The sequence below is a fragment of the Panulirus ornatus genome, chromosome 4 (genome assembly GCF_036320965.1).
Source record: "Panulirus ornatus isolate Po-2019 chromosome 4, ASM3632096v1, whole genome shotgun sequence".
Taxonomy (NCBI): Eukaryota; Metazoa; Arthropoda; class Malacostraca; order Decapoda; family Palinuridae; genus Panulirus; species Panulirus ornatus.
In genome coordinates this window covers 59662742-59690015 of record NC_092227.1, presented here as the reverse complement: position 1 = coordinate 59690015, position 27274 = coordinate 59662742, and the positions used below count along the sequence as shown (strand labels likewise).

Here is a 27274-nt window from a genome sequence, read left to right as displayed (position 1 = left end):
CCAGGGATAATGAATTACGTTTGTTTACCTTAAATGTCATGTGCCGTTTGTTCAGTCACTCTAATAATGTTTTATGAATCCCTAATTAATTTTTCTCACAGTCTTGCTCACTTATAGCCCGACCTCTCTTATATCACTAGCAAATTAGGAGATCTTAGATACGAGACGCTAACCGAAATACCAAAGTCATTCATGTCTATAATGAAAGTGGGGCCAAGGACCGACCCCTGTGGGCACCACTCGTCACGTTGCAGCGACAGTCGGATTCTCTGACGTTTGAAGCTACACCTTGTTCTCTGTCGATGACCCAAGGCACTTTGCTCTTCCTTCTTCCTCGTGATTCATTTGAAGGAGCAGTCATATGTGTGGTACGTTATCGAATGCTTTAAGAAATTGTAGGTACTGTATACTGTATCATTGGGTGCCTTCGAGACCTAGTTATCATTCATTAACTCTCTAAAACATTCTAGTAAATTTGTTGGACAAGATCTTTAGTTGTAGAAGCCGTACTGACCGTCCAATATGATTTCAAGATCTAGAAGTTTCACTGTATTGTCGCCTTTTTTCCTTCTTTTTACTTAAAACTGACGCAAAGCTAATTTGGCTGTAATGTAAGGCATATTTCTTACATATAGGGATAACACTAGCCAGTTTCCAGTGGTTAGGTACCTTACCTTCCGGTCGTGTTTTGATGACTATTTTGGTTCCGGTGATTACCAGTCTGACTTCTCAAGAATCTTCGAGCAAGGTTATCAGGGCAAGTCGATTTGTCTGGGTGGATGTGGTTTACGTATTCTGGTTCTTGAGACCAACTTGATCTGACTTTTCGCCATCCGACAAATCAAAACTTTTCTCTCTCTGCGGTCTAGGTAAGCGTGATGCTCCTCAGATTTCGAGCACGAGTTGAAGGATATGAATAGCATAGAGGCTGTGACCTTGTCACCGAGTTTCTCTGCCATGCTCGTTCATGAGAGAGAGAGAGAGAGAGAGAGAGAGAGAGAGAGAGAGAGAGAGAGAGAGAGAGAGACTGCACTTGGTTTCGTCTGCCCTACGGGGAGATCATGTCCAGAGACGTAAGTGGAAGTTCGCCCGAACGCCCAAGGGTCATTCTGAAGCCGCGCCAACTTGCACGAGGAAGGAAAGGAATTGAGCCAGAAGAGACGTTATGTGATTTCGTCAAACCCCGTAATCAGGCGTTCAGATCGCTTGTCTCGGCTATCCACACCTCTTGACCCTTGTCACATCATACGGCACGACTGGAACAGACGATCGACTTGGCATCGCGCCACCCGAAATGAGCCAACGGTAAACAGAACCGTTCAGGACGCAACGGTAATCAATGCTGTTCAGGACGCAACGATAATTGATGCTGTGTAGGCCGGTAATTAGTCGTCGTCATTCAGGAGCCAACCCACCCAATCCCAGGCGGTGTTCTTTACGAGCAACGAGTGGTATAGAATATAGTCATCCGCGCACGCTAATGAATGCCCTCTTCTGTCTAATGCTCTGTTAAGGGGGATATTTACAAATGCAAATCTAATCAGGAGAATCAGATAATGTCCACCTTGTACCGCAGTCCGTTGTAAGGGGAGGGGTTACACAGCGCTGGGAGTGAAGACGTAAGGGCCCGGATGCTTAACGTTAACTTCATAATTAAGTTGGGCAGTTGCGTAAACACTGTCGGGTTGAATAACAGGGTAACTGAAAAAAAAAGACCAAATTATATAGAGTCTGCTGAGCAGCCAAGTAAAACTTGGTTCTCGTTTGCGAAACACGTACAGTAGAGACACATTCACGATGTGTTTGAATGAGTTCTGGTGAGTATTGACAGGTACTTTCTCGATTGGTGCTTACTGAGTAAATTTCCCTTTTTTTTTTTTTTAATGCTAGCGGAGTTGGAGTGGGTACGAGGAGAATCCATCCCACACAGCATTTTCGTAGGTTCTCCTGGCGATAGAAGAAGTCACCCTGCACACATAGAGAGAAACGGCTTTTTATGTACATATCCGCTGAAGACAAGGTCTGTACAGTGTACATGGTCGACTGCTTATCCGTTATTCCCATTTGGGGGCACAGACCGCAGGTACGACCATGAGTCCGTCCCAAGTGAATAAGGATAATGATAATAATGATAATGAAGATAATAATGATAATAATAATAATGATGATGATAATAATAATAATGATAATAATGATAATAGTAAAGATTCATGGAACACCGCGAGTGAAAATGATTATGAAAACAAAAGGGATGATAGAGGAGTATATACGTACGTGTGGTGTATTTAGGAAGATTTCGTCCAAGATGTAGCTTGTGCTTGGTGAGACTGCATGGCCACCAGTTGTTGAGGTCAATGGCGCGAGTTGCTTGTGTGCACCGCTTCAACATTAGGTCAGGAAGACGGTGCCTTCCGAGGCTTCTGTTGTCTACAGCCTTCTTTCAACGTGTGTGTGCATTTCTAATCCCACCGCGGCGGTCAGTGAAGGTTTCTTTATACTTTAAGGTTCGTATGTACATAAACATAGTGATACGTTTTCCGAAAACAGAAGTTAGGGAGTCAACATCGTACAGCAGATGCGTTGACAAGTATGTGTGTCTTCAGACATCTTGGGATCACACATGCTTCGAACGAACATTCTGGCAGTTAACATGTTTGGAAAAAAAAAAATGTTCAGACCAAACGTATTGGGAACATAAAACTTTTATTGACCAGACTTGCTGAGAGCAAACATGCCTGCCTGGACCAAACTATGACGAAGATACACGAGGTAAACTGGACAAACAAGTTTACCCAGATGATTTATATTGTAAGAAAGACCAGATGGACGTCAACTTCTGACTATTTCCTTCATTTGCTTAGAAACTTCATATACAGTCACAGGCGACACATGATGCATATGATCCGAAAGATCTGATTACGAACCTCAATTTAGTATTTGTTTTAGAGTCGAACGCTTGACGGTGATCCGTAGTTGTGTGTGAGCAGCGCTCGCTTAGATGTATGTAAACACAGCATGACCTAATACGACATCAGGTTGTCTTCCGGGGCCATTGAGGTGTCCATTGTCCTTGTTGCTCCAGCTTCACTTTTAAGTTCGTGTCTCGTGGCCAAAATTTCCGACACAGTATTTCGTTCACTTCGCCCACCGCTCATCGCTTCGTCTTGTCAGGTCGTCTCTTTCAACAAAATAGGTTTATTATTGAGAGATGCGGCTTGTACACGTTACCTCCGTACACTTAACTTCTCTAAATTGTTTACTCTTTCTTCATCACTGTCTTGATATCCGCTGATTTACACACACACACACACACACACACACACACACACACACACACACACAAGATACACAGTAAACGTTCTTGATGATGATTGATGAGTCAAGGTTCCTGGTCAAGTATTTTTGTCCCTGATATGTTGAATATAGTGATGTATATCTATGTCTGCTCAACTGTTTCAGTGATTCATTTGAGTGAACAATGAAACGACCATGTTAGTTTCACCACTTTCCTAAGACAATGACGTAGAATCATGGCAACGAAATTTTCTTTACCTTAAAGGTGTGTGTTTTTCATGTATCGATAAAAACTCCCTCAATTTTAAATAACTATCAGCTGTTTTATCAGATATCAAGTTTATTCTCATTCAAAATTGTTCGACTGTCTCCTAATAGTTATACATCTGTACAACACCAGCTGTATTTTAGTTATTTGAGGACTTCACTAATGTCAATGAATAAATTTAACATTCAAAATGATCCAACATTGCTAAATCCTCTAAGATATCATGTGTTCTAACATGCCACTGTTGAGGTATATATATATGATTTTGTATAAGTTCATAACCCTATCTCCCCCACCCCTACCTTGACTAATATTGGCCAGAAAACTCTACTTAGTGAACATATCGCAAAGTTGAAGATGAACAAGGTCAAACTGAAAACGACCTTCGAAGCAGGGTCATTAAGGCCGTCAGCATGAGTTAACCACCACTTGATTACTCTTTTAACCCCCTTATGTTGGTGTTGAAAATAAGATCATGTACACTTTATATATATATATATATATATATATGAAGTCTGTTGGGGATGAGAGAGCTTGGGAAGTGAGTCAGTTGTTGTTCGCTGATGATACAGCGCTGGTGGCTGATTCATGTGAGAAACTGCAGAAGCTGGTGACTGAGTTTGGTAAAGTGTGTGGAAGAAGAAAGTTGAGAGTAAATGTGAATAAGAGCAAGGTTATTAGGTACAGTAGGGGTGAGGGTCAAGTCAATTGGGAGGTGAGTTTGAATGGAGAAAAACTGGAGGAAGTGAAGTGTTTTAGATATCTGGGAGTGGATCTGTCAGCGGATGGAACCATGGAAGCGGAAGTGGATCATAGGGTGGGGGAGGGGGCGAAAATTTTGGGAGCCTTGAAAAATGTGTGGAAGTCGAGAACATTATCTCGGAAAGCAAAAATGGGTATGTTTGAGGGAATAGTGGTTCCAACAATGTTGTATGGTTGCGAGGCGTGGGCTATGGATAGAGATGTGCGCAGGAGGATGGATGTGCTGGAAATGAGATGTTTGAGGACAATGTGTGGTGTGAGGTGGTTTGATCGAGTAAGTAACGTAAGGGTAAGAGAGATGTGTGGAAATAAAATGAGCGTGGTTGAGAGAGCAGAAGAGGGTGTTTTGAAATGGTTTGGGCACATGGAGAGAATGAGTGAGGAGAGATTGACCAAGAGGATATATGTGTCGGAGGTGGAGGGAACGAGGAGAAGAGGGAGACCAAATTGGAGGTGGAAAGATGGAGTGAAAAAGATTTTGTGTGATCGGGGCCTGAACATGCAGGAGGGTGAAAGGAGGGCAAGAAATAGAGTGAATTGGAGTCATGTGGTATACAGGGGTTGACGTGCTGTCAGTGGATTGAAGCAAGGCATGTGAAGCGTCTGGGGTAAACCATGGAAAGCTGTGTAGGTATGTATATTTGCGTGTGTGGACGTGTGTATGTACATGTGTATGGGGGGGGGGTTGGGCCATTTCTTTCGTCTGTTTCCTTGCGCTACCTCGCAAACGCGGGAGACAGCGACAAAGTATAAAAAAAAAAAAAAAAAAAAAAAAAAAATATATATATATATATATATATATATATATATATATATATATATATATATATATTATATCAGAATTCATTCTCACATATACTAGGCATCTACCTTGATTACTGATAGTTTTTTATTAGATGAAAACTGCTATGTGTAAGCATTTTAGTTTCGGCCTTATTATTTTCATTCATTATCTCAGCTACAGTATCTTTATACATTCAGATACATTACGGATGCATTTCTTACCAAGTTTTTTTTTTTTCATCGTAAGACTTTATTGTTGAACGAAATTTCATTGACAAGTCTTTGAGTTGGTTATATAAGCTGGTCTCTCCCCATGCATTTTGTCGTCTGCTTTCACACGATATTCATAGCTGCAGTAATGGACTGAAAATTCTACTGAAATATATCTAATCCTTTATTGCGATACTTTATGAATTTTCAGTTTAATTTCCTAAAAACATTTCTCCATTTCGTCCCACACTTCTTCAACTCCTCATCTCCATCTAATTCCCTGGCACAGTGTGAGCGGTTAGGATTACATGTTAAGATGCCTAACTGTTGCCTCATTTTGTGTAAGACATCCTCCTCCCGCCGCAGACCACTTCGTTCAGCGTGGACAGGACTGTGCCGGCGGCTGCTTGAACCAGGGTCTGTGTGGGTACGGCGGCGTGTGCCACTGCGCCCGAGGGTGGCACGGGCGGCACTGTGAGGTAGCGGAGTGCGGGCACCTTTGCCTCAACGGAGGCGCGTGCGTGGCCCCGGATACCTGCCGTTGCCCACCAGGCTACAGAGGGTCCCACTGCCAGGAAGGTGAGTGATGGATGCCAGCCAACCTTGTGTCCCTTCTACTCCTGTCTTGCTCAGAGAAGGTCAAGACCACATGGTAATTGCTGTCAGTATAATTATAATCTTAGTTCTTGATATGATTTTTTTCATCCTGTGGGTTTGAGGGTATTATAGCACTGTCTTCCCCACTTGAGAGTTTAGAGCTATGCCTATACTGCAGCAGTCACAAAGCATTGGAAAGGATCCATAAACACGAGTACTGTTTAGACACGTTTGACAGCATAGTGTTATCTTCATGCTGTTATCTTTTAAGGGTCTTGTATACAAAAATATGTAAAGGAAGAAATTTATCATAATCATAATGCCACCAAAGATTAGCATCATTACATCAGATTGTTGAAATGTCATTGATCCATTCTCCTAATTATGTTTTAGAATTTTTTTTTTCGAACTTTCTGTATCACGAGAGAATGATATCAAGCATAAGCTTCGATATCTATTACAATAAAAGAATAACCGAATGTACAACTTCACCGCTGTGCAACATTGAAATATAAATTTGAGAAAAAAAAAAGTAGCTGTGTGGGGCTGGAAACGGAATAATAGAAAAAAAGGAAATGAGAAATCGTCAAAATTGTAAAGTTGGATTGTCCTTTCTGAGTTCAACAGCCAATTAAACATTGCTTATTGGGAGGATTTCCTGTAATGTTCCGCTGCGTACACCAAACGGTGTGAGGAGATGTGTACACCAAGCGGTGTGAGGGTGGGTTAAACTGGTAGGCTTTTTAGGAGGGCTTTAGGTTATCGATTACCAGGGCTCCTAAGACCGTTAACTCAAAGTTATAACCACTAACTGAAAAATCTTGAATACCTTTTTCATGTTTTCAACAACGAAGATGTTAATCTCTGCCTCGTAATCCCTCGAGAATGTGCTTTTCATGAGATGTGGCATGTTTAGTGCCGACTCAGCTCGCGTATTGCTGTCCGTACACTGCTGGTACTTCGCCGTGTTCGTCCATGCCGAACTCGACCAGAAGAAACCCTTGAGATTTCACGGGTGCGATAGGCAAGTCACGTTCTTATATTGTGTTCAATGAAACCAGCAGTCATGGCTGTGAAAAAGGAGAGTGATTAAGGAGTGTCGTTTATGTCAAGAGAAACCGAGGCTTTCGTAACTCTTAGCGAATGAAGTTGGAAGATCCGTGTGTTAGATACGCGGGTAAACTGTTGTATTTCCCCCCCCCCAAAAAAAAACAACGAAGTGGTACGAGAGACCGAGAGTCATCCGTTGGTGTTAATTACATTTTCACCGGGAAGTCACCTGGAGTCAAACGAAGTGAAGTAAAACTGCGTCTGTTGGAAGGAGGACGGGATATCTTCGCACAGACGCATCACGGAAGTGAAGGAGCAGTTACTAATGGCTTCGTCGTCTCTCAAGAAACGGTCACTTTTTTCAAGACTCTCTACCGTGAGCAGGTTTTCGTAGAGGAGTTGTGGTGCAGGACGTGGACATTGTGTGCCCAGAGAAGCACCAAGCTTTTTGAAATGTCATTCTTACGAGGGACAAAGACGCCGACAGAGACCGTACTGGGGCAAGTCCATACAGACGTTTGGTGTTATAACATGTTGTTTCCGTCGATGGGATAAAAAAAAAAAATTGATTTTGCAGCGATGATCCAGAGTAAAGTTCAGGGCTTGGCAGATGTATACCTTAAGGTTGATCATGCGCCAAAGTTTTGTGGTAGAACATACGACAGATGTTGTGGTAATGCCTCTGAATATCATTCGATCCAAAGCTCTCAGCCTTTGGGAGTTCAGTCCGTTCCTAAGTGAGAACGATAATCTGCAGGGACCACCGTATCATGCCGAGGTTCCGTGAAGCCGAGGGATCGTCTCGGAGCGGTTCTTGAAACCTTTCGTTGAGCTCTGATGTCTGAGATGATATGAAGAAAGGGAAGCCAATTGGTTTACAAGATGAAATGTCGTTGCACTACAAGTAGGCGCCTTCTTCTTGGGACACAATAAGGTGAATGTTATTGGTCTGAGCAAGAATATTCAGGGTAGGAACCTTTCAGAACACTGGCTCTGTCTTTTGGGAAAAATTGCTCTCATTAGATTTCCTCGCTTTGTCACCGGTAAACACCGCTGGGATGGAGAGTAGCGAGGGCTGGAAGTGTGTACTCAAGGCTGCTCATCTCGGGCGCGAATTCCAGTACTGATTTTTGAACTCCAGGGGCCAGGAGGGGTGAGATTCCGCAGATGAAATGTATAACATCTAGCGTACCACTGTGGTACAGTGCAAGTTCCCCGCGCTTGGATTATTCATGACTTTTAATGACCTGTGGAGAAAACTTTCTGGCAGTAAGATCCTTCACGACGAGGATGACATGCACGTTCGCAAGCACATATTTTTGTGGGAAAACGTCTCGAGTGTTTGCATAGATAAGCCAACAATGTTCGTGCGACTGACAAGCACATAAACACCGTCCAGGAAGAGTCTGTTAACACTGAGGACAGCATTTTGTGGTATGTAGAGGACAGTCTGTTAATACTGAGTGTTTGTGGTTAGTAGAGGACAGTCTGTTAATACTGAGTGTTTGTGGTATGTAGAGGACAGTCTGTTAATACTGAGTGTTTGTGGTATGTAGAGGACAGTCTGTTAATACTGAGTGTTTATGGTATGTAGAGGACAGTCTGTTGATACTGAGTGTTTGTGGTATGTAGAGGACAGTCTGTTAATACTGAGTGTTTGTGGTATGTAGAGGACAGTCTGTTAATACTGAGTGTTTGTGGTATGTAGAGGACAGTCTGTTAATACTGAGTGTTTGTGGTATGTAGAGGACAGTCTGTTAATACTGAGTGCTTGTGGTATGTAGAGGACAGTCTGTTAATACTGAGTGCTTGTGGTATGTAGAGGACAGTCTGTTAATACTGAGTGCTTGTGGTAGCTTGTAAGAGAGAAGTGCCAGGTTCTCTGCATCATTTGGAACAGTTTGTGAGATGTTAACGAGCTTCAAAGAATATTGAAAGATTTAGTAAAAGTCTCGATAATTTTTGTTCAAGTTACTCTTACTTTATCTTTTTTTTTTTTTTTTTCTCGCATATACGAGTATTTCCGATTCATTACCAAATGAAAACGGCTATTATTGTGGGAGAAGAAAATGGTGTGTCTCCAATTATACGGTAAATGGATACATCGAAGAAAATGGTGTGTCTCCAGTTATACGCAAAATGGATACATCGTTTGAGAAAGAAATACGGATGTGGCCAGCAAGGAAGGACGAGGCTGGAAGTACGGTTGGCCGACTATTAAGCTTCATCCTCGTGAACAGAATAGTTAAACGAATGAACGACATTGAAAAAAAAAGTGTAAAATAATATGATTATTATCTAAGGAAATATAAAACTAAATGGGAGAAAAGTAATGAGAGGAAGATGCAACACTAGTGGAAGCAAGGTGTCGAAAAGCCTAGCATTGCGTACAGTTTCTGTTGGTTGTAAAAACATTGGAACCTCGAAGTGGGCACTGCACGCCTGATAAGATATTTTTGGTGAGCAAAATTTTCAAATTAAGTGAAAATTATTACATTATCTACCCATCCTTAGAGGCTCTTGTTTCTTCAGCAGTTCTTAAACAGTTTTACGTACGATCCTGAAAACTGTGGGTTCAGATGCCGAGAGTTATAATGCATGTTTGTTTTTGTTTAATAGCTTAAAAGAAAAAGTCCTATTGTTCACGGCAATTTTTTTTCCTTTAATGGGACTGATTTATCAATTAGCAATTTGGATAAATGCTAGTTTTATTAGGAATCGCCACCCGGTAATCAATCGCTTCATTGAGTCTGGAGTAATGATAGGATTGTGGTTACTTGTCATCGCCGTTGTGTACCGGAGACAAACTGGTTCATTCGTCTTGTGACTCGGGTCATTTTCTCAAGCGAAGGAGTTATCTGTCCTTTTGGCCGGCGAATGTCCCTCAAGGGTTACTCATATAACGTTGTTTGAAATTGTGAATAACAAGGTTATCTTGCTGCCCAGTATCACGGCAGTAACTGTGGGTCCTTAAGGTTGAATAAGTAAAGCAATGGAGTGCTTTTGCAATGTAGAGGACAGTCTGTTAACACTGAGTGCTTGTGGTATGTAGAGGACAGTCTGTTAATACTGAGTGCTAGTAGTATGTAGAGGACAGTCTGTTAACACTGAGTGCTTGTGGTATGTAAAGGACAGTCTGTTAATACTGAGTGCTTGTGGTATGTGGAGGACAGTCTGTTAATACTGAGTGCTGGTGATATGTAGAGTACAGTCTGTTGATACTGAGTGCTTGCGGTGTACAGAGGGCTGTCATTGAGTACAAGCTGTTGATGGTATGTTGATCGTACCCGTCTGCCACTAAATGTAAGTGATAAGTAAAGAGCAGCCTTACAGCACTGTACTAATGGTAGGAAGTAGAGGGTCGCTCCTTCGTGCCAGAGTGCTGACGGTGCATGTAGTAGCCAGGCCCTGTATTGTGAGTGATAGTAAGATGTACAGGACAGGCTCTCTGGTTTGTAGCCGTGCAGCTGAACCCTCTGATTTGTGTGTTGTAATTGGGCATTGCTTTAACAAGGATAGTTTAAGTGATTGCAGTTTTAAAAGGGACCTGACACAGGGGGCTATTGTATATTGTATTCTTAAGGGTTGCTAAACAAATGAGAGCAACTGCTTGTGGGGACTTAGGTTTCGCAGAGGTTCGGTTCCTGTTCTAGAGAGAGAAGACTGAGGATATTACACTGCTTTTTTTTACTTCCTTTTTTTTCAAGTTAAAACGAGTTTTTAATTGCCATATAACATTTCTTTACATGCTGATGAATACAGGTCGACATGGTCCTGTCGTGACGAATGTAATTAATATTCATTCCTGTAGTGTGATAGTGTGACCCGGTCAGGAAGCAGCTTTTCTCCATAAGGGATGACGACACAAATTAGGGAGTCGCGTGTAGAATATTCATGTCACGTTTTGCAACTTCATGGTGCATGAAAATGCTGCTTGCTGTTCAGCAGAATGTTATGTCTAATGCATGGTGTATGCCGCAGTTCTTGTGGCTAAAGCAAGTTTGTTTACTCGGTCGTTTGATCGTAAATGTTATCGGAAAGAATCTAACATTAACCAAGCACCATTTAGAATACCAGAACAATAGGTTAATGGTGACTTGCATACTGAGCACTGTGATCAAGTTCTGACAAAGTCTGTTGTCTGCTACCTTTAGAAACGTGTATATCTATGCTTTGCCATTAGTGTAGGTATATGTATATTTAAGTATCTATTTATTATTATACATACAAAGAAAAGGGTACATACGTCATTGCTCATATACATCCTTGTGAAAAATATATATATAAACTAATAACTTCGTATCAACCACGTACCTTATGTAAATACAACAAATCCCCACTCTGTTGATGTGTGCCCACCAAACACCAGGTAAGCTCTCACTAATAGCGGAAATCATACCTTCGGGAAATTTTACTCACGGTAAGACAAAGGAGGGAAATATATCTTATAAAGTGTCTTGCAGTAGAGCAGCGAGAGAGAGAGATGGTAGTGTAAGCAGATGTCATGACAGATACGTGTTATGTAGTGTTCCTTCACACACACACACACCCACACACTGTACCACATACACCTATACTCATACACACCTGTGCTCACACACACACACCTGTACTCACGTACACCTATACAAACACACACTTGTGCTCACCCACACCTGTACTCACACACACCTATGCTCGTCTCCCAGCTGTGTGTAAGCCAGCTTGTAGCAACGGAGGTACTTGCGTGATCCCTGGGGTGTGTGCCTGTCCTCCTGGCTTTATACCTCCTGTCTGTACTCGTAAGTGTTTTGTTATTTTTTCTATATTAAGTTTTTAATGATCATTTTGTCAAGTTAACTGTCTGTTAAATGATCATTTATTAAGTTATCTTTCTAATTATCATTTTATTAGGTTAATTGTCTTTTTGATTATCATTTTGTTAAGTTAATTGTCTTTTGAGTGATTTTTTGTTGATTATCTTTTTAATGGTCATTTTGTTTAGTAAAAAATCTTTTTCATGATAAATTTTTAGGTTAATTGTCTCTAATGATCATTTCAAGTTAATTATCTTTTTAATGAACTTTATTGTTACGCTAATTATCGTTTTCTTCGTATTTTTGTATCGACTTTTATATGCATTACCTGTATTTCTTAATGTTTTTATGTTTTACTACTCTTCTGTTGATTTCCTAGCAATTCATTTTTATGATTCTTTCTTAATCAATCGCAAACATGAAACTTACCTGAAATTTTCTTTATTGTCTTATTGTTTCTGATCTTTCTTATCTATGTTTCATTTGCAATACTCGTTTTACAGTAATATAAAAAAAAAAGTGGGTGGAGGGTCTCCAGCCTACCCCCCTCCTCTCTCTCTCTCTCTCTCTCTCTCTCTCTCTCTCTCGTCTGGCCCTTCTTCGTCACCCAAGACGCGTAGGGAATCCTTGGAAAGTATTCTTTCTCCCCTGTGCCCAGCCTCACCGAATGAGCGAATATAATATATATATATATATATATATATATATATATATATATATATATATATATATATATATACATGCACACAATCAGTTCAATATACGTCTGGTCCCACTACAGCTTTATACCCGGTGTGACCTAAGATGTTTCTTTAAGGCATACGTAATCTTGTGCATGTCAGCGCCAGAGAGACACGCTCGATTTTTGAATCTCTCTCCAGATCTTCTCGCATTCCCCCTCGTCTCCTTTCATGGATCCGTAATTCCACTACACAGGTGACAGGTATCACTGTGACCTGTTTTGGTAAAAAAAAAAAAAGATAGAATAAAACGCTATCCAAAAACTGACCCGATTCGTAAGATTCTTTTCTTATTAACTCCACCAAGTCTGACATGAGAACTTGACCCTTTTACTCTTTGCTACAGTCTATATATATATATATATATATATATATATATATAACATACTGCCTGTTGAAGGGCATTGTGTTGCATGAGAAGTGCGTGTTCATATGCAATATATCTACATTCATACCTCCACGTTGTGACGGTAACCTCAGTCAAATTGCTGACCACTGGGTAATGTGAGCTTGACGGAATTTGACCAGTCTAGACCCCCGTTTCTCATGCACATCAGACGAAGGGTATGCGATTACTAGTAATCGAATAGTCATTTCAGTATTACGTGGAGCATAGCAGATTGGTCAGCGTACCCAGATCCCACGGCAGATATATCTTTTTATTTAATTTCTCGACAACAGCATTGTTAACTAGATATTTGCTCAGCCTGACGTGTAGAAAACGTTGTCTTCTTTATATCTTTTGTCTCACATTAACTGAATTAAACATCAAAACTTTTTAATTTTTTGCTTGCTGCCTCATTTCTTGAGTTGTTCTTTCGTGTGTAAACTGCAAGGAAGTTCTCAGCTGTTTTTCTTTTAATTTTTTCATCAACTCATTTTGAATTCATTATATGACAGCAGCCGACTGCGATCTTTAATACCTTGCCTGTACAGCTTTTTATTTTAAGGCATTCTTATTTATGTTCATTTTATTCAGTTTAGTTTTCAGTCACTTCTTTTAATATTTCAACTTCACCTGTATTGCCCTTTAGCCTCATTATATAACATCTTAATCTGTCTCTTCTCGTACATCGAACGCATCGCTTCTACTCTGAACATGTACATTTAGTATACATTATTTGTTTCTTTTTACTTCCTCAGCTTCATTTTATTCCCTGTTCCTAATGTCCCTTATTTATTTATTTTATTTTGTATCCTGACTGTTTGGCCTTCCCAACCCCATTCCCTTGGACTCGCCCGTAGCCATGTGCACGTCACGATGTCTGCACGGTGGGGAGTGCACGGGTGTGGATCGATGCTCGTGCCCCAGCGGGTACACGGGGGCGCGGTGCGAGTCTGCCGTTTGCTCTCCGGCCTGTCAGCACGGTGGCCGATGCGTCGCTCCCGGAGTGTGTTCCTGCCCACGGGGATACGGAGGCCCGATCTGTCAGCTACGTAAGTGGGGGAGAGGAGGTAGAGGTTAGAGAAGGGATAGTAGGAGAAGGTTTGAGGATGTGGGTGAGAGGGAGGATAGGATCGGAACAGAAAATATGAAGTATATCTAACAACTAGGTATATATATATATATATATATATATATATATATATATATATATATATATATATATATATATATATATATATATTGATCGCAGTTCCCCGCGTTAACGAAGTAGCATCATGAAAAGACGAAGAAAGGCCACATCCGCTCACGTCCATTCTCTATCTGTCATGTGTAATGCACCGAAACCTTAGCTCCCTATCGACATCCAGGCCTCCCAGACCTTTCCATAGTTTACCTAGACCGTTTCATATATCCTTGTTCAGTCTGTCGACAGCACGTCGACCCCTCTATACCAGATAATTCCAATTCACTCTATCCCGTGCACACCTTTCACCCTCCTACATGTTCTGGCCCCGATCGTTCAACATCACTCACTCCATCCTTCCATCTCCAGTTTGGTCTCCCCGTTGCCCCTCAACTCTGACACACATGTCTTCCCCCGTCAACCTCTTCCCACCCACTTCCGCCACGAGTTCAAACCACCCCAGCACACATTCCTCAGCTCCCCCAACCACACGCTCTTCATTACAACACCACTTGGCCACCCTCTCACCACCACCTGATCAAGCCACCTCACGCCACACGCTATCCCCCAAACACACACGAACGACTTCAGGACCCCTGTATGGGGACCTGCAACTTCGAAGCTGTACTTCACATAGGATCAGGGGAATAATGGACGCCTTCAGGCCGGGAATGTGCTTGGTAATTGTATTCTATTCCGAACACACGATGAAATAGCCTCGCCGAAGGTCACTTTTCGCCTGGTACGTAAACCTCTTGTAGTAGGAATCCGGTTTCATTTATACATACATATATATATATATATATATATATATATATATATATATATATATATATATATATATATATATATATATATATATATGCGGGAAAGAGATACTGTAAGGGGATGGTGGAGGTGCTGTACTGGAGCAGGGGTGTCGAGAGCAGAGCAGGAGAGACACACGGTTGAGGAGCGTGTGTGTGTGTGTGTGTGTGTTACTAAGCAATGTGTGGCGCATGACTGGTAAGTGATATTCATATCTCGTATGGGGTAGATTCTCTTCCGTGTTAAAAGGTAATTGAGCAATTATTGTTTTGCTACATTTTCTTGTGATATTTAGATATTTTTGATCTCGTTTTATCTTGATTTTAAGCCCTTCCAATCTATTGCATGACAAATATAGTGTTGATTCTGTTTGTCATCATTGGTTAGAAATATCATTTTCTTTCAGTTGATCCTTTAATTGATTGTGCTGCCTTGAAATACATGACCACTCCTCGCACGACCTGCTATCACGCATTGCTATCCTTTACTGCACTGTAACATGTTCAATGTCTCTCCTTTCTTTTCCCCAGATTTATGATATCATAAAGAGCATCTTGGATGTTGCTAACATTTTTCTCTTGTCTGGTATTATTATTAATTATCATCATCATCCAGAAAGCTTGTGATCAAGGGTGAGTTAGGCTCCCCAAATTCCTCAACCCATTAACTCGTAGATATCCAGCATGTTCCCTATGAGGGATCTGTCCTCATCCGTACCAATCCTATATGAGATGTCCCATGCGTCTCCCATGTATATTTCACTGATCTTCCATTTATCCTTCTCGTATCACCCACGTACACGTAGTTCTACAGTATATTCCTCTTACTCAGCTTACCAGAAGTGAGCTAACACCCAGGGAAAAAAGCATCAGTTTTTGTGGGGTACTTTCCAGGCTCCAGTAAGAAACCTTTTTGGCATCAGCCATTAGTTTCAACACTTAAGGCCAACAAGTAGCACTATTTTTTTTTTTTTTTATCTTTACACAGAGGCTAAAATGAAGGATTTTTGTGATGTAAAAGTTATGATCAAAAATGGATTAAATTCTATTTGTGTAAAGAACAAAAAAACTTTATTTTTATTTTATTACACTCCTCTGTATTCTATTGGCTGTCCAGATATTCAGGATTAAAGCACTTGTCAAGAAAGTACACACTGTTGCCTAGATCGTTCCGTCAAGTCGTATATGCAGGGAACCAGAAAACACCAGACATCCAAAAAAATGTGTTATACAGTGTCATTGTACAGCTAGTCTCACGTTCCCTTGTCACCATTACATATGCAAAGCTTAGTGTATCTCTAATGAGCCGTCTCCCGCTTACATTTGCCACCACAAGCCATTGCACTCCTGCAGCCGAAGATGACCACCTCCTTACTGGTTCTGCAACTGGGAGTGAGCTGTTTCTAGGAAAGGAAGACCTGGTGTTCTCGCACAGCGTACAGCACCTTCTCTTTGGACACAGTGTTTGTTGCTAGCCCACGTCAAGGCTGGTCGCCACCTTGTAGGCTGCTAGCTGTGAGTGTTACAACCGGGTATTTTGGGCTGGAGGAACTTTTTCCTTCTTATTGTTTTCTCAGAACATCTCTCTACCTGTCTGACGGACAGTGATCAGGTGGCTGGTTTCGTCTTACCTGACGACTATGTAGTGTTCCAGCAATCTAAAGTGCTTGGCATCTGCATCGGTCTGAGTATATGGATTCTGTGTCATAAACGCCTTTGTTACATCAGGATGACTATCAAGTCTCCCATGATGTTTTTTTTCCCCTTAACATGAAACTCTGACACAGTGTCGCAGCGTGCCGAGACCCATTCGTATGTCTGCCGCTGAGCATACGGTGTGCAAATGGCGGAAAGTCTTAATCAAGATGGTATCACAGCAGTATCTACCGTACGAACCAAATTGGCAGAGCCATTCTGTAAGGCATCGTGGAAAGGAAGCGGCAATCTCGTGCCGATATCTCATGGATACATGTTTGCATGTGATGATTTGTTCCTCTGATAACGGGTCTTTGACCAGACCCAATGAAAACCTGCTTGTAGGGGAGAGTTCACTGCTTGCAGTCTTCTCACATACAGGAATACAAAGAGCTCTTGCTTGTTCGCTGAGTCACGTAGAAAGTCTTACCATTTCCCAGAAACGGGCAGCCTTGATCCACATGCCTTTGCCTCCTTTCTCCCTCGTGGATTCTCTGATGGTTCTCTGTGCCAAGTGTCTCGGGCCACGTCAACGCTCATGGCAGGGCTGCTTCATGATATAAGACATAATTGACACGATCTCCAAATTTTGTGATTTTTTTTGGAGGGGTGCAACACAACACTGCTGTTTAGAACTTTAATATCAAGAGGCTTGGAGGCTCAGGAAAGTTGGTTCTACACGGGTTACCAGGCCTGACTTCTTTCCCAGACTTATGTTTCCTCAGTGAGATAGAGATGGAGGCTTTGGGTGATGCTTGTGCTTGAAAAAAGTAACTGATATATGCCTTCCAATGTGGCGTCGGGAGAAAAGAGCCACATTAGTCTTCAAACCTGAGATCTTAGAGGTCTGCTTGGTTTTGAACTTGGGCTTTCCACACCTAATAAGTCGTAAGTTGTTGTTCTTGGTGGGGTCATGTATAGAACGGATGTAGTCTGTAAGCAATGAATTGTGGTAGTTATTGGTACTGATCTTTGCTTATTGCTTCCATATAGTGAAAAAACAATCATAGACTCATCAGGAACACTGCGAACGTCCAAGGTCAGTAGTTCTGTAATTTCGTACAGAAAAGATTGCTTCAATCACTTGTGGTTGCGCCACGCTCAGAACTTTTTCTGTGACTCTGAGCTTTTTCTAAAATTACTTCTAGGCAGACAGGTCCTCTCTTCGTTGTGGTAGTGTTACTTCTTTTCTTCAGGAAAGCATTCTTCAAAGTCCCTAAGCAGTCTTGCTTGCTCAAGCTCAGCAACCATCCACTTTCTGAAGGTTGACGGATTCTGCAAGTCGAACTTAACCCCGGGACCCCTTCAGCTTGTCATTATTTCTACGTCACTTGCTATCTGTAGCAGCACTGCTGCCTTGTGCTCGTACTCTCTCTCTCTCTCTCTCTCTCTCTCTCTCTTTCTCTGCAAAATGTGCTACTTGGTTTAATGTCTAATGAGGTCTCAACAGTAAACGTTTTTTATTTAAAGTTCAGCGTTACTGGTAGATTTTTTTAAATGTCAAATTGCACTGGCATTGTTCAGGAAAGATCGAGGTGGTTCAGATACGGTATACTGGAATATATAAGAAACACTTCATTCCTTCCTTTGTTACTTGCTGACCTACCAAACATGCTGTCTAGGCCAGTTTAGTGTATCCGGTCAATATCTGAAGTTCTGAAGTATAAAGACATAGTTTGTTTATAGGCTTAGTTTCAGGTATTTCTGAAGTCAGTTATGTTTTTCGCAACTCCATCCCTCATTATAGTATGGCCATAGGCCCAGTGGGACAAGATTTGCTACATTTTGATGTAATCGTCTCCTGTTGTAGGCCTCATTCATATTGCTGAGGAAAACACCATGTTCGGGCGGGATTTATGTACAGTAAATTAAATAAGAATCCGTACAAAGTGTCGTTACCACACACTATAATTCTGGATTCTAGGAAACCTAAAAGTATAACACACAAAGAATGCCCTGATGATATAATTGATGCTTTTATCCGCCCTGACTCCACGTTGCCAAAATCTGTTCCTAAGCTGTAAAGGCTATTTTACATTACTCATCATACCTAATGTTACAGTACATGTGTCTTAAAACTTCCTCTCTTCCACGTGTCCACTTAAGCATGTCCCAGGTGTCAGCTCTCTCTCTCTATCTCACATATCACCTAACATAATCTCCCTTCGTGTTTCCGACACTTGGGTCCTAAATGACGATCTGTCCATGGAATGGTCCACGTATGCCCATATATGACAATTTATTTGACTGTGTTTTCTGTATTTACACACACCCCATCATGTAGGTTGTTTGTGTTTTAGCCTTGCATACCCAAAGCTCCTTTCAATCCATGTGTCCAGCATGAATCCCTAGACCTACCCGGCCGTGTCATGTGTTGCAGCTGTGTGTCGGCCCAAGTGTCAGAACGGGGGCACCTGCCTTGCGCCATACTTGTGTCGTTGCCCAGCAGGTACTCTTGGCAACTACTGTCAAAAGTGTAAGTGTACATCTTTCTGTTTTGTTTAAGTTACACCCATTTTATGTTGCTGCAGTAATGTATAGAGTTTACTCAGTGGAACAAACTTTATACAGTATCTGATTTCGTAGCTACATTTTGTTGCATTGATACAAGAAATGCACTTTATTATTTTCATTTGCTAACTTGATGTATAAAATTTCATGAAGGACTGATTCTCTTCTCCAGCCTTATTTTGTCTTTTCATATATATATATATATATATATATATATATATATATATATATATATATATATATATATATGTGTGTGTGTGTTTAGAATTTGATCTTTGTAAATGACTTCACAGAAGGCATGGTCTTCAGGTAAGTGAAAAGTTAGGACGATTACGCCAGCTTAAAAGGGGACCTAAACAGACTTCAAAGTTGGTCTGATACGTGAAAGGTAATGGGGAATGAACATCGTGAAAGAAGGTTTCGTAAGAGGAAAACAGACGCAGGAATCTTTGTGTGTGTGAGGCCAAGATTATGCTGCTTGCAAATATTAAAATAATGTTGAAGTAGATGGATAAGGAAATATTCAGGAAGCTGTTTACATCCTACATATATCCCAAACTAGTCTACGTTTCATATGTTTGGTCACCGCACTTAAAGATGCACAAATAGCTGATGGAGAAGGTCCAGAGGAGGGTGACAAAGTAGGTACTTCAATTAGCAGAGCTGCATTACGCGAAAAGGCTAGACGCATTAATTTTGCTTCCATGGAAGAGTCGGGTGTCACTTGGTTATGATCTATGATTTTGGTAAAGGACTGATGACGTAAAGTTGGTAACGGGTTGATGACGTAAGGTTGGTAACGTATTAATGACGTAAAGTTGGTAATGGATTAATGACGTAAAGTTGGTAACGTATTGATGACAAAGTTGGCAACGTATTGTTGACGTTAAGTTAGTAACGGATTAATGACGTAAACTTGAATCAGCTTTTCAGAAGATTTTAAGGTAGAGCAACCTGAGGACTGAACATGAACTTAGTATGAAAGTGGTGGACGAACTGAATATACTGAGGGAGGACGTGATCAATGCAGACACCATGCAAAAGTTTCCAAGGTGGTTGTATGGTAGTAGGAAACGTTGAATAGGTAGGGGACCCACGAGTGTAAGACTCCCTCCCGGCACACTGCAAATGGGTAACCACAAATAGGTCATTCCACACACAAAGAAACGCGTGTATACTTCCATACACACACACACACACACACACACACACACACACACACACACGGACTGCTCAGCTTCTTCCAAAACGAAGACCCGTTATAGCTTTCAGGGTCAAGACGGATGAGGTTAAACTTCTTGAAAAGAAGCCTCATCTTCAGTGATCGATCTGTAAAATACAAAGAAAAGTACATCATCATCACAGTAAGTCATAAGTTATTAGAATACAGGTTAAAGTAGGTTAGAAATATAAAGAAAATGATACATGTCATGAGAAAAGGGTACAATAACTTACCGATAGAACTAAGATATACGCATTACAAATAAAGTAGAAAGAATCAGATGACATACACAAGTTACATAGATATTTAGGAAAAGCTTAGTCATTTATCGTTCAGGCTAAGCTCAGGTCTGAGAATTAGCTGAGGACTCGGGAAGCCTCAGATGTTGCAAATTATTCTCCTCGTCTCGTTAGTTACTTTGAAATTGAAGATCTGAAGAGGGCAAAGTAGAATTAACGTTGGATAGATGGGTAGGGGAGAGAATTCAAAACCTTTGGGAGACACTAGTGGAATAGGAGGAGCCTTACGGAAGCCATACTGATGATCAGAAAGAAGACAAATTTAGATGTTTGAGGGTATGAGAGTTGAAGAGTGACTGGAGATGAGTCAAACCACCAAGACAGTATAGAGATAGGCTCGCACCGTCACCTTTTTCTAGGGAGGGATGTACCAATGCTTGTTTCCATGAAGAAGGGAAATTAAATGTATATCATCCCTGGAGATATGGTGAAAAGAACACTTCCCGCATATTCCCTGTATGTCGTAGAGGGCAACTAAAAGGCGTGCGCGGAGGTTTGGATACCCTTCCCTTGTATTTTATTTTCTAAAAGGTGGGACAGAGGAGCCAAGTGACGAGCAATCATAAGGCTTGGGCGGGGATATCTGAATGTATGTGGATGTAACCAAGATGAGAAGAACGAAGACATAGGTATTATGATTGAATAGATGAACCTGAATGTTCTAGCTCTAGGTGAAACAAAGCTCAGGGGTTAGGGGGAAAAAACGTGGGGCGGAGAGGTGAGGAAGGGATAGCAGTTGTACTGGAGGTGAAGTTGTAGAATGAAAGAGGATGAGGAAGTGAGCCCCAGATTTATGTGAATGAAAACTGAAGTAGATTACGAGAGGTATGCTTAGTGCTTATGCACTTGGAAGCCAGAGAAGAGGAAAAGAGTGGCAAGAAAATTGGGAGGAACTAGTGTGTGCGTAAGCGATTTTGACGCTAGAGATCGTGTGATAGTGATGAGCGGTTTAATGTGAGATTGGGTTGTGTGGCTACTGAGGAAATAACTGAGAAACATGGGGTACTCATTGATGTGAATGAAAACTGTTAGCAGACTATGGAGTTCAGAGCTGAAAAAAGAAGTGGTGTTTGGGTGAGAGTAAATTGTAATTAGGCATTATTGGATTATGTTTTCATTGATAGGCATGGAAAAGAGGCTTATGGATATGACTGTGCTGAGAGGGGCAGCTGTTGGGATGTGTGATCATTATATGGTTGTAGCGAGGCTGGTATTTGTAGAGCTTTTGGAAAATTAGGAATAGCACTGGAGGGAAGGGGATGGTGAAATTATGTTTTGGGAAATATGTTTGTTGTAAGAGATACCAAGAGAGAGTGAGTGTAGAGTGGCAAGGGTTGAGAGTAAATAAAGCTAGGGGGTAGGTGAGGAATGGAAGATACTTAGGGATTAGTGAGAAAGGGTAGTGATTTGTGGAACGAGTTAAATCATGAGTGAGAGAGAAAAGAGAGGCGTATAGGCGTTGCTTCCGCAAGGAAGGACTGCAAGTGATTACTAGGAGAAATGAGGTGAAGAGATGCAATGAGTGCTTTGAGAAAATGTTAAATGTGTTTGATGGTACTGTGGCAAATGTCGAGTGTTTGGGTCGGATAGGTATGCGAGGATAAGAGAGTCAAGCAAGTGATGTGAAAAGAGAAGCGGTGCTGGAAGCCTTGCTTAAGAAGAAGTGTGGGAAGATGGCCGAAGTGGATGGGATTGCTGTTAAATTGCTCAAAAAAGTGACTTTTGTTGACTGGTTAGTTCAAAATTTCTAATGTATGTATGGCTCGTGGGGAGATGCTTAACGATGGCACAGTGCCTGTATACTGCCACCATATAAAAGCTTGGGGAACAGAATGTTCAGTTTACAGAGGTATAGATTTGTTTAATGTACCAAGTAAGTTGCATGGAAGAGTCGTGAGAGAAACTGTGGTGGCATGTACGGAGCTTCAGGTTAGGTAGGATCATTGTGGCGCTGACGATTCAACACTGCATTCCTCCTCATCCTTCAGTTCTTTTACTCGATCTGCATTTCGTCAGTAAATTCGGCCTTGGACAAGATATCTCAGGGGTAGACGAAATCTCATTTAAGTTTAAAGCCTTCAAGAACCAGTTTCTTCCAATCTATCAAACATTTCTCAACTTACCTTTCCTTTGACTGTTCTGTAATAATTCCACCACTTGACCCAATGAACAAACTTAGTATTACTGTAACATTCACCCTATCTTGGAGTCCTGTTTAGATTTCGAAATTTCATTTCTTCCGAATGTTGCTCCGTTTATATAAAGGATTGACCCGTCTTTATATGGAATATTGGTCTCATATCTTGGGTGGTTCTAGTTCTGCATCCATACTTGAGAGAGTTGAAAGAGGTCCATCTTACAAATTGTCCCAGGCTTACTTCCAACCTTGACCCTCTTGCCTTACGCCGCAGTGTTGATTCAAACGATTTTTGTTACTATGTTACATGATTACTGTGCGGTCGTTGGCAACACAAGGGTGGGCAATTTTGATACCTGCTTCTTACCCTACACCTCGAAGTTTTAGAACTCTACCCACTCTTGTCTTGCCTAACAACTATGACCTGGAACATTTTAAAAGATATGTTTTTCACTTTCTTCAGAATTCGTAAATATTTTCATTTATCTCTTTTTTTTTTCTTTCATTAACTTTTGTATAATTCAGTTGAGGCCCGACCTTGATATGGACTTTTGTCCTTTACTGGAACCTTCAATGTCCCAAGAAAAGTTGTGTTTGTGTGTGTGTGTGTGTATATATATATATATATATATATATATATATATATATATATATATATATATATATATATATATATTTTTTTTTTTTTTTTTTTTCTTTTCTTTTTCTTTTAAACTATTTGCCATTTCCCGCGTTAGCGAGGTAGCGTTAAGAACAGAGGACTGGGCCTTTTTTGGAATATCCTCACCTGGCCCCCTCTGTTCCTTCTTTTGGAAAATTAAAAAAAAAACGAGAGGGGAGGATTTCCAGCCCCCCGCTCCCTCCCCTTTTAGTCGCCTTCTACGACACGCAGGGAATACGTGGGAAGTATTCTTAAACCCCTATCCCCAGGGATATATATATATATATATATATATATATATATATATATACAGAGAGAGAGAGAGAGAGAGAGAGAGAGAGAGAGAATCTCACTTCATACAACCTCACCCGTTCCTGACCTCACCCACTCTCCAGCCTGGAGATTAAGTGACCTTCAACAATTCTTACTGTACATATCGGCAGTTTTACATATTTTTCCACTGTATCCCACCGGATTTTGTCAAATAAGAATTGATCCCTCGGATACGTATCAGTTATGCAAAGAGTGAATAAGATATCTCATCACACAAATTATTATGTATTAAAGTTGAGAAGTGTGATAAAACTGCCAACATGTATGTACAGAGTTGGCATCAAGACAAGACAACGGGTTGGGTTAGGTGAAGTAACGGGTAAGGTCGTATCAAGTGAAGTTCTCGGAAGTAAGTATTTAACCTGGTTCTCTGTATCTGATGTCATTCGAGTTGATAAAGGTTTATATGATAGGCCGAAATTGTGTGAGATTAGAAAATAAGTCATGTCTCCTTGAAGTGGCTTTTAACCTTCATACTTCGCAAGTGTTAATTTTCATTCTATATATATATATATATATATATATATATATATATATATATATATATATATATATATATGTATATATATATATATATATATATATATATATATATATATATATATATATATATATATATATATATATATTATTTTTTCATTGTCTATTATACTTAATCGCCATCTCCGCTGTAGCGAGGTACCTTAAGGAAACAGATTACGAATAGCACAACCTATCCACATGCACACACACACACACACACACATATATATATATATATATATATATATATATATATATATATATATATATATATATATATGAAATACTTAGTAAAGCAAATGGGTTTGTGTGTAGCATTTATGGATCTGGAGAAGGCATGTGATAGAGTTGATAGAGATGCTCTGTGGACGGTGTTAAGAATATATGGTGTGGGAGACAAGTTGTTAGAAGCAGTGAAAAGTTTTTATCGAGGATGTAAGTCATGTGTACGAGTAGGAAGAAAGTGATTGGTTCCCAGAGAATGTCGGTTTGCGGCAGGGGTGCGTGATGTCTCCATAGTTGTTCAATTTGTTGTAGAGGTGAATGCAAGAGTTTTGGAGAGAGGGGCAAGTATGCAGTCTGTTGTGGATGAGAGGGCTTGGGAAGTGAGTCATTTGTTGTTCGCTGATGATGCATCGCTGGTGGCTGATTCGGGTGAGAAACTGCAGAAGCTGGTGACTGAGTTTGGTAAAGTGTGTGAAAGAAGAGAGCTGAGAGTAAATGTGAATAAGAGCAAGGCTATTAGGTTCAGTAGGGTTGAGGGCAAGTCATTTGGGAGGTAAGTTTGAGTGGAGAAAAACTGGAGGAAGTGAAGTGTTTTAGATATCTGGGAGTGTATTTGGCAGCGGATGGAACCATGGAAGCGTAATTGAGCCTCAGGGTGGGGGAGAGGGGAATAAGGTTCTGGGAGCGTTGAAGAATGTGTAGAAGGCCAGAACGTTATCTCGGAAAGCAAAAATGGGTATGTTTGAAGAATCGTGGTTCCAACAATGTTACATGGTTACGAGGCATAGGCTATAGATAGGGCTGTACAGAAGGAGGGTGGATTTATTGGAAATGAGATGCTTGAGAACAATATGTGGTGTGAGGTGGTTTGATCGAGTAAGTAATGAAAGGGTAAGAGATATGTGTGGTAATAAAAAGAGTGTAGTTAAGAGAGCAGAAGAGGGTGTATTGAAATGGTTTGCTCGCATGGAGAGGATGAGTGAGGAAACATTGACGAAGAGGATGTATGTGTCAGAAGTGGAGGGAACGAGGAGAAGTGGTAGACCAAATTTGAGGTGGAAGGATGGAGTGAAAAAGATTTTGAGCGATCGAGGCCTGAACATACAGGAGGGTGAAAGGCATGCAAGGAATAGATTGAATTGGAACGATGTGGTATACCGGGGTCGACGTGCTGTCAGTGGATTGAACCTATGACATGTGAAGCGTGAGTAAATCAGGGAAAGGTTTTGTGGAGAAATCATATGCGAGAGTTAACAGAGATGCTGTGAGGAAGATTTTAAGAATATATGACGTGTGATGAAAGCTGCTAGAAGCAGTGAGAAGATTTTATCAGGGGTGTAAGAAGTGTGTACGAATAGGAAGAGAGGAGAGTGAGTGGTGCCTGATGAAGGTTTGTGTGCAGCAGGAGTGAATGATATCGCCATTGCTGTTCAATTTGCTTATAGATAGGATGATGAGGGAGGGAAATGCAATAATCATGGAGACGGGGGCGAGTATGCAGTCTAGAGGATGGGATGGCCTGGGAAGTGAGTCTTTTGTTGTTTGCTGATGGCACAGCACTTGTGGTGGATTTGAGTGAGAAACTGCAGTAGTTGGTGACTGATTTTGAGATAGTGTGTGAAGGAAGAAGTTGAGAATGATTGTGAATACTAAAAAGGTTATTAGGTTTATCAGGTTAGAAGTACTGGTTAGTTTGGATGTGAGTTTGAACAGAGAAAATTTGAAGGAAGTGAAGTGTTTTGAATACCTGGAAGTGGATATAGCAGCAAATATAACCATGAAAGCTGAAGTGAGTTATAGAGTGGATGAAGGGGCGAAGGTTTAGGAGGCATTGAAGAATGTGTGGAAAGAGATGCTATCTAGGAGGGCGAATATGGATATATTTGAATGGTAAGAATAAGTAATCCTGACCATGTATGCGTGCAAGGCATGGGCTATAGATGAGGATGTGCGGTCGAGGGTGGATGTGTTCGAAGTGAAGTGATTGAGGACAATATGTGGTGTGAGGTGGTTTTATTGATTTAGTAGTAACATGGTGAGAGAAAGAGAGACATGTGGTAATAAGAAGAAAGTGAATGAGAGAGATAACTAGGTTGTGCTGAAATGGTTTGGACACTTGTCAAAAAGGATACATGTGTCAGAAGTAGAGGGGACAGGGAGAAAGGGGAGACAAATTAGGGTTGAAAGGATGGAATGAAAATGATTTTGAGCGATCAGGGCCTAAACTTACCGGAGGGTGAAAGGTGTGCACAGGATAGAGCGGATTTGAAATCTGTGGTGTACAAGGGTCGATGTGCTTGTCATTGGATTGGCCCAGGGCACATGAAGCGGCCGGATTAAGTCATGGAGAGATTTATGGGGCCAAGATGGAGATTGGAGGCCATGGTTTGGAGAAATGCACATATTAAACGCTACAAATTCAACTCCAAAGAAGGTGGTGGTAATTAGCGAGTAAAAACGGGACCTGAGCAACTCGAGAAGAAAACTAGATTCTTCGCAAAACACCCCAACGTTTTAAATTTTTTTTGAACCTTCATATGTGAAATGTAACTAATGCTAAAGGCTTCATAAAAACTACTTTGAAGTATATCTTGACTGGTATTTGTCAAGGAGACAAACGCGCGATGTCTATATGATAGAATTTAATGAAATTGATATGACTGGATTCCTTACAATGTGTAGAGTTGAGGAGGGGTACGGGAATTCAGTTCCAACATCTCTTTTAAGTTTTCGTAAGGTGGGCAGGGCTTTGAAGTAGAGGGAGGTTATAGAGGGGAAAGAAACTCAAAATT

General features: G+C 41.0%; 1 protein-coding gene across 7 annotated transcripts in view; it reads left to right on the top strand.

Moving 5' to 3' along the window:
* LOC139766508 (uncharacterized) overlaps positions 1 to 27274 on the top strand; it is a 1237960-nt gene that overhangs the window by 1164359 nt on the left and 46327 nt on the right. For 4 of the 7 annotated variants that reach the window (XM_071695222.1, XM_071695230.1, XM_071695211.1 and 1 more), the window contains 4 exons: positions 5684 to 5896; positions 11653 to 11745; positions 13746 to 13937; positions 18953 to 19048. In XM_071695222.1, the coding sequence (XP_071551323.1) occupies positions 5684 to 5896; positions 11653 to 11745; positions 13746 to 13937; positions 18953 to 19048 (594 nt within the window). The remainder of the gene's footprint in view (positions 1 to 5683; positions 5897 to 11652; positions 11746 to 13745; positions 13938 to 18952; positions 19049 to 27274) is intronic. The other 3 variants (XM_071695250.1, XM_071695260.1, XM_071695271.1) reach the window with 3 other exon arrangements.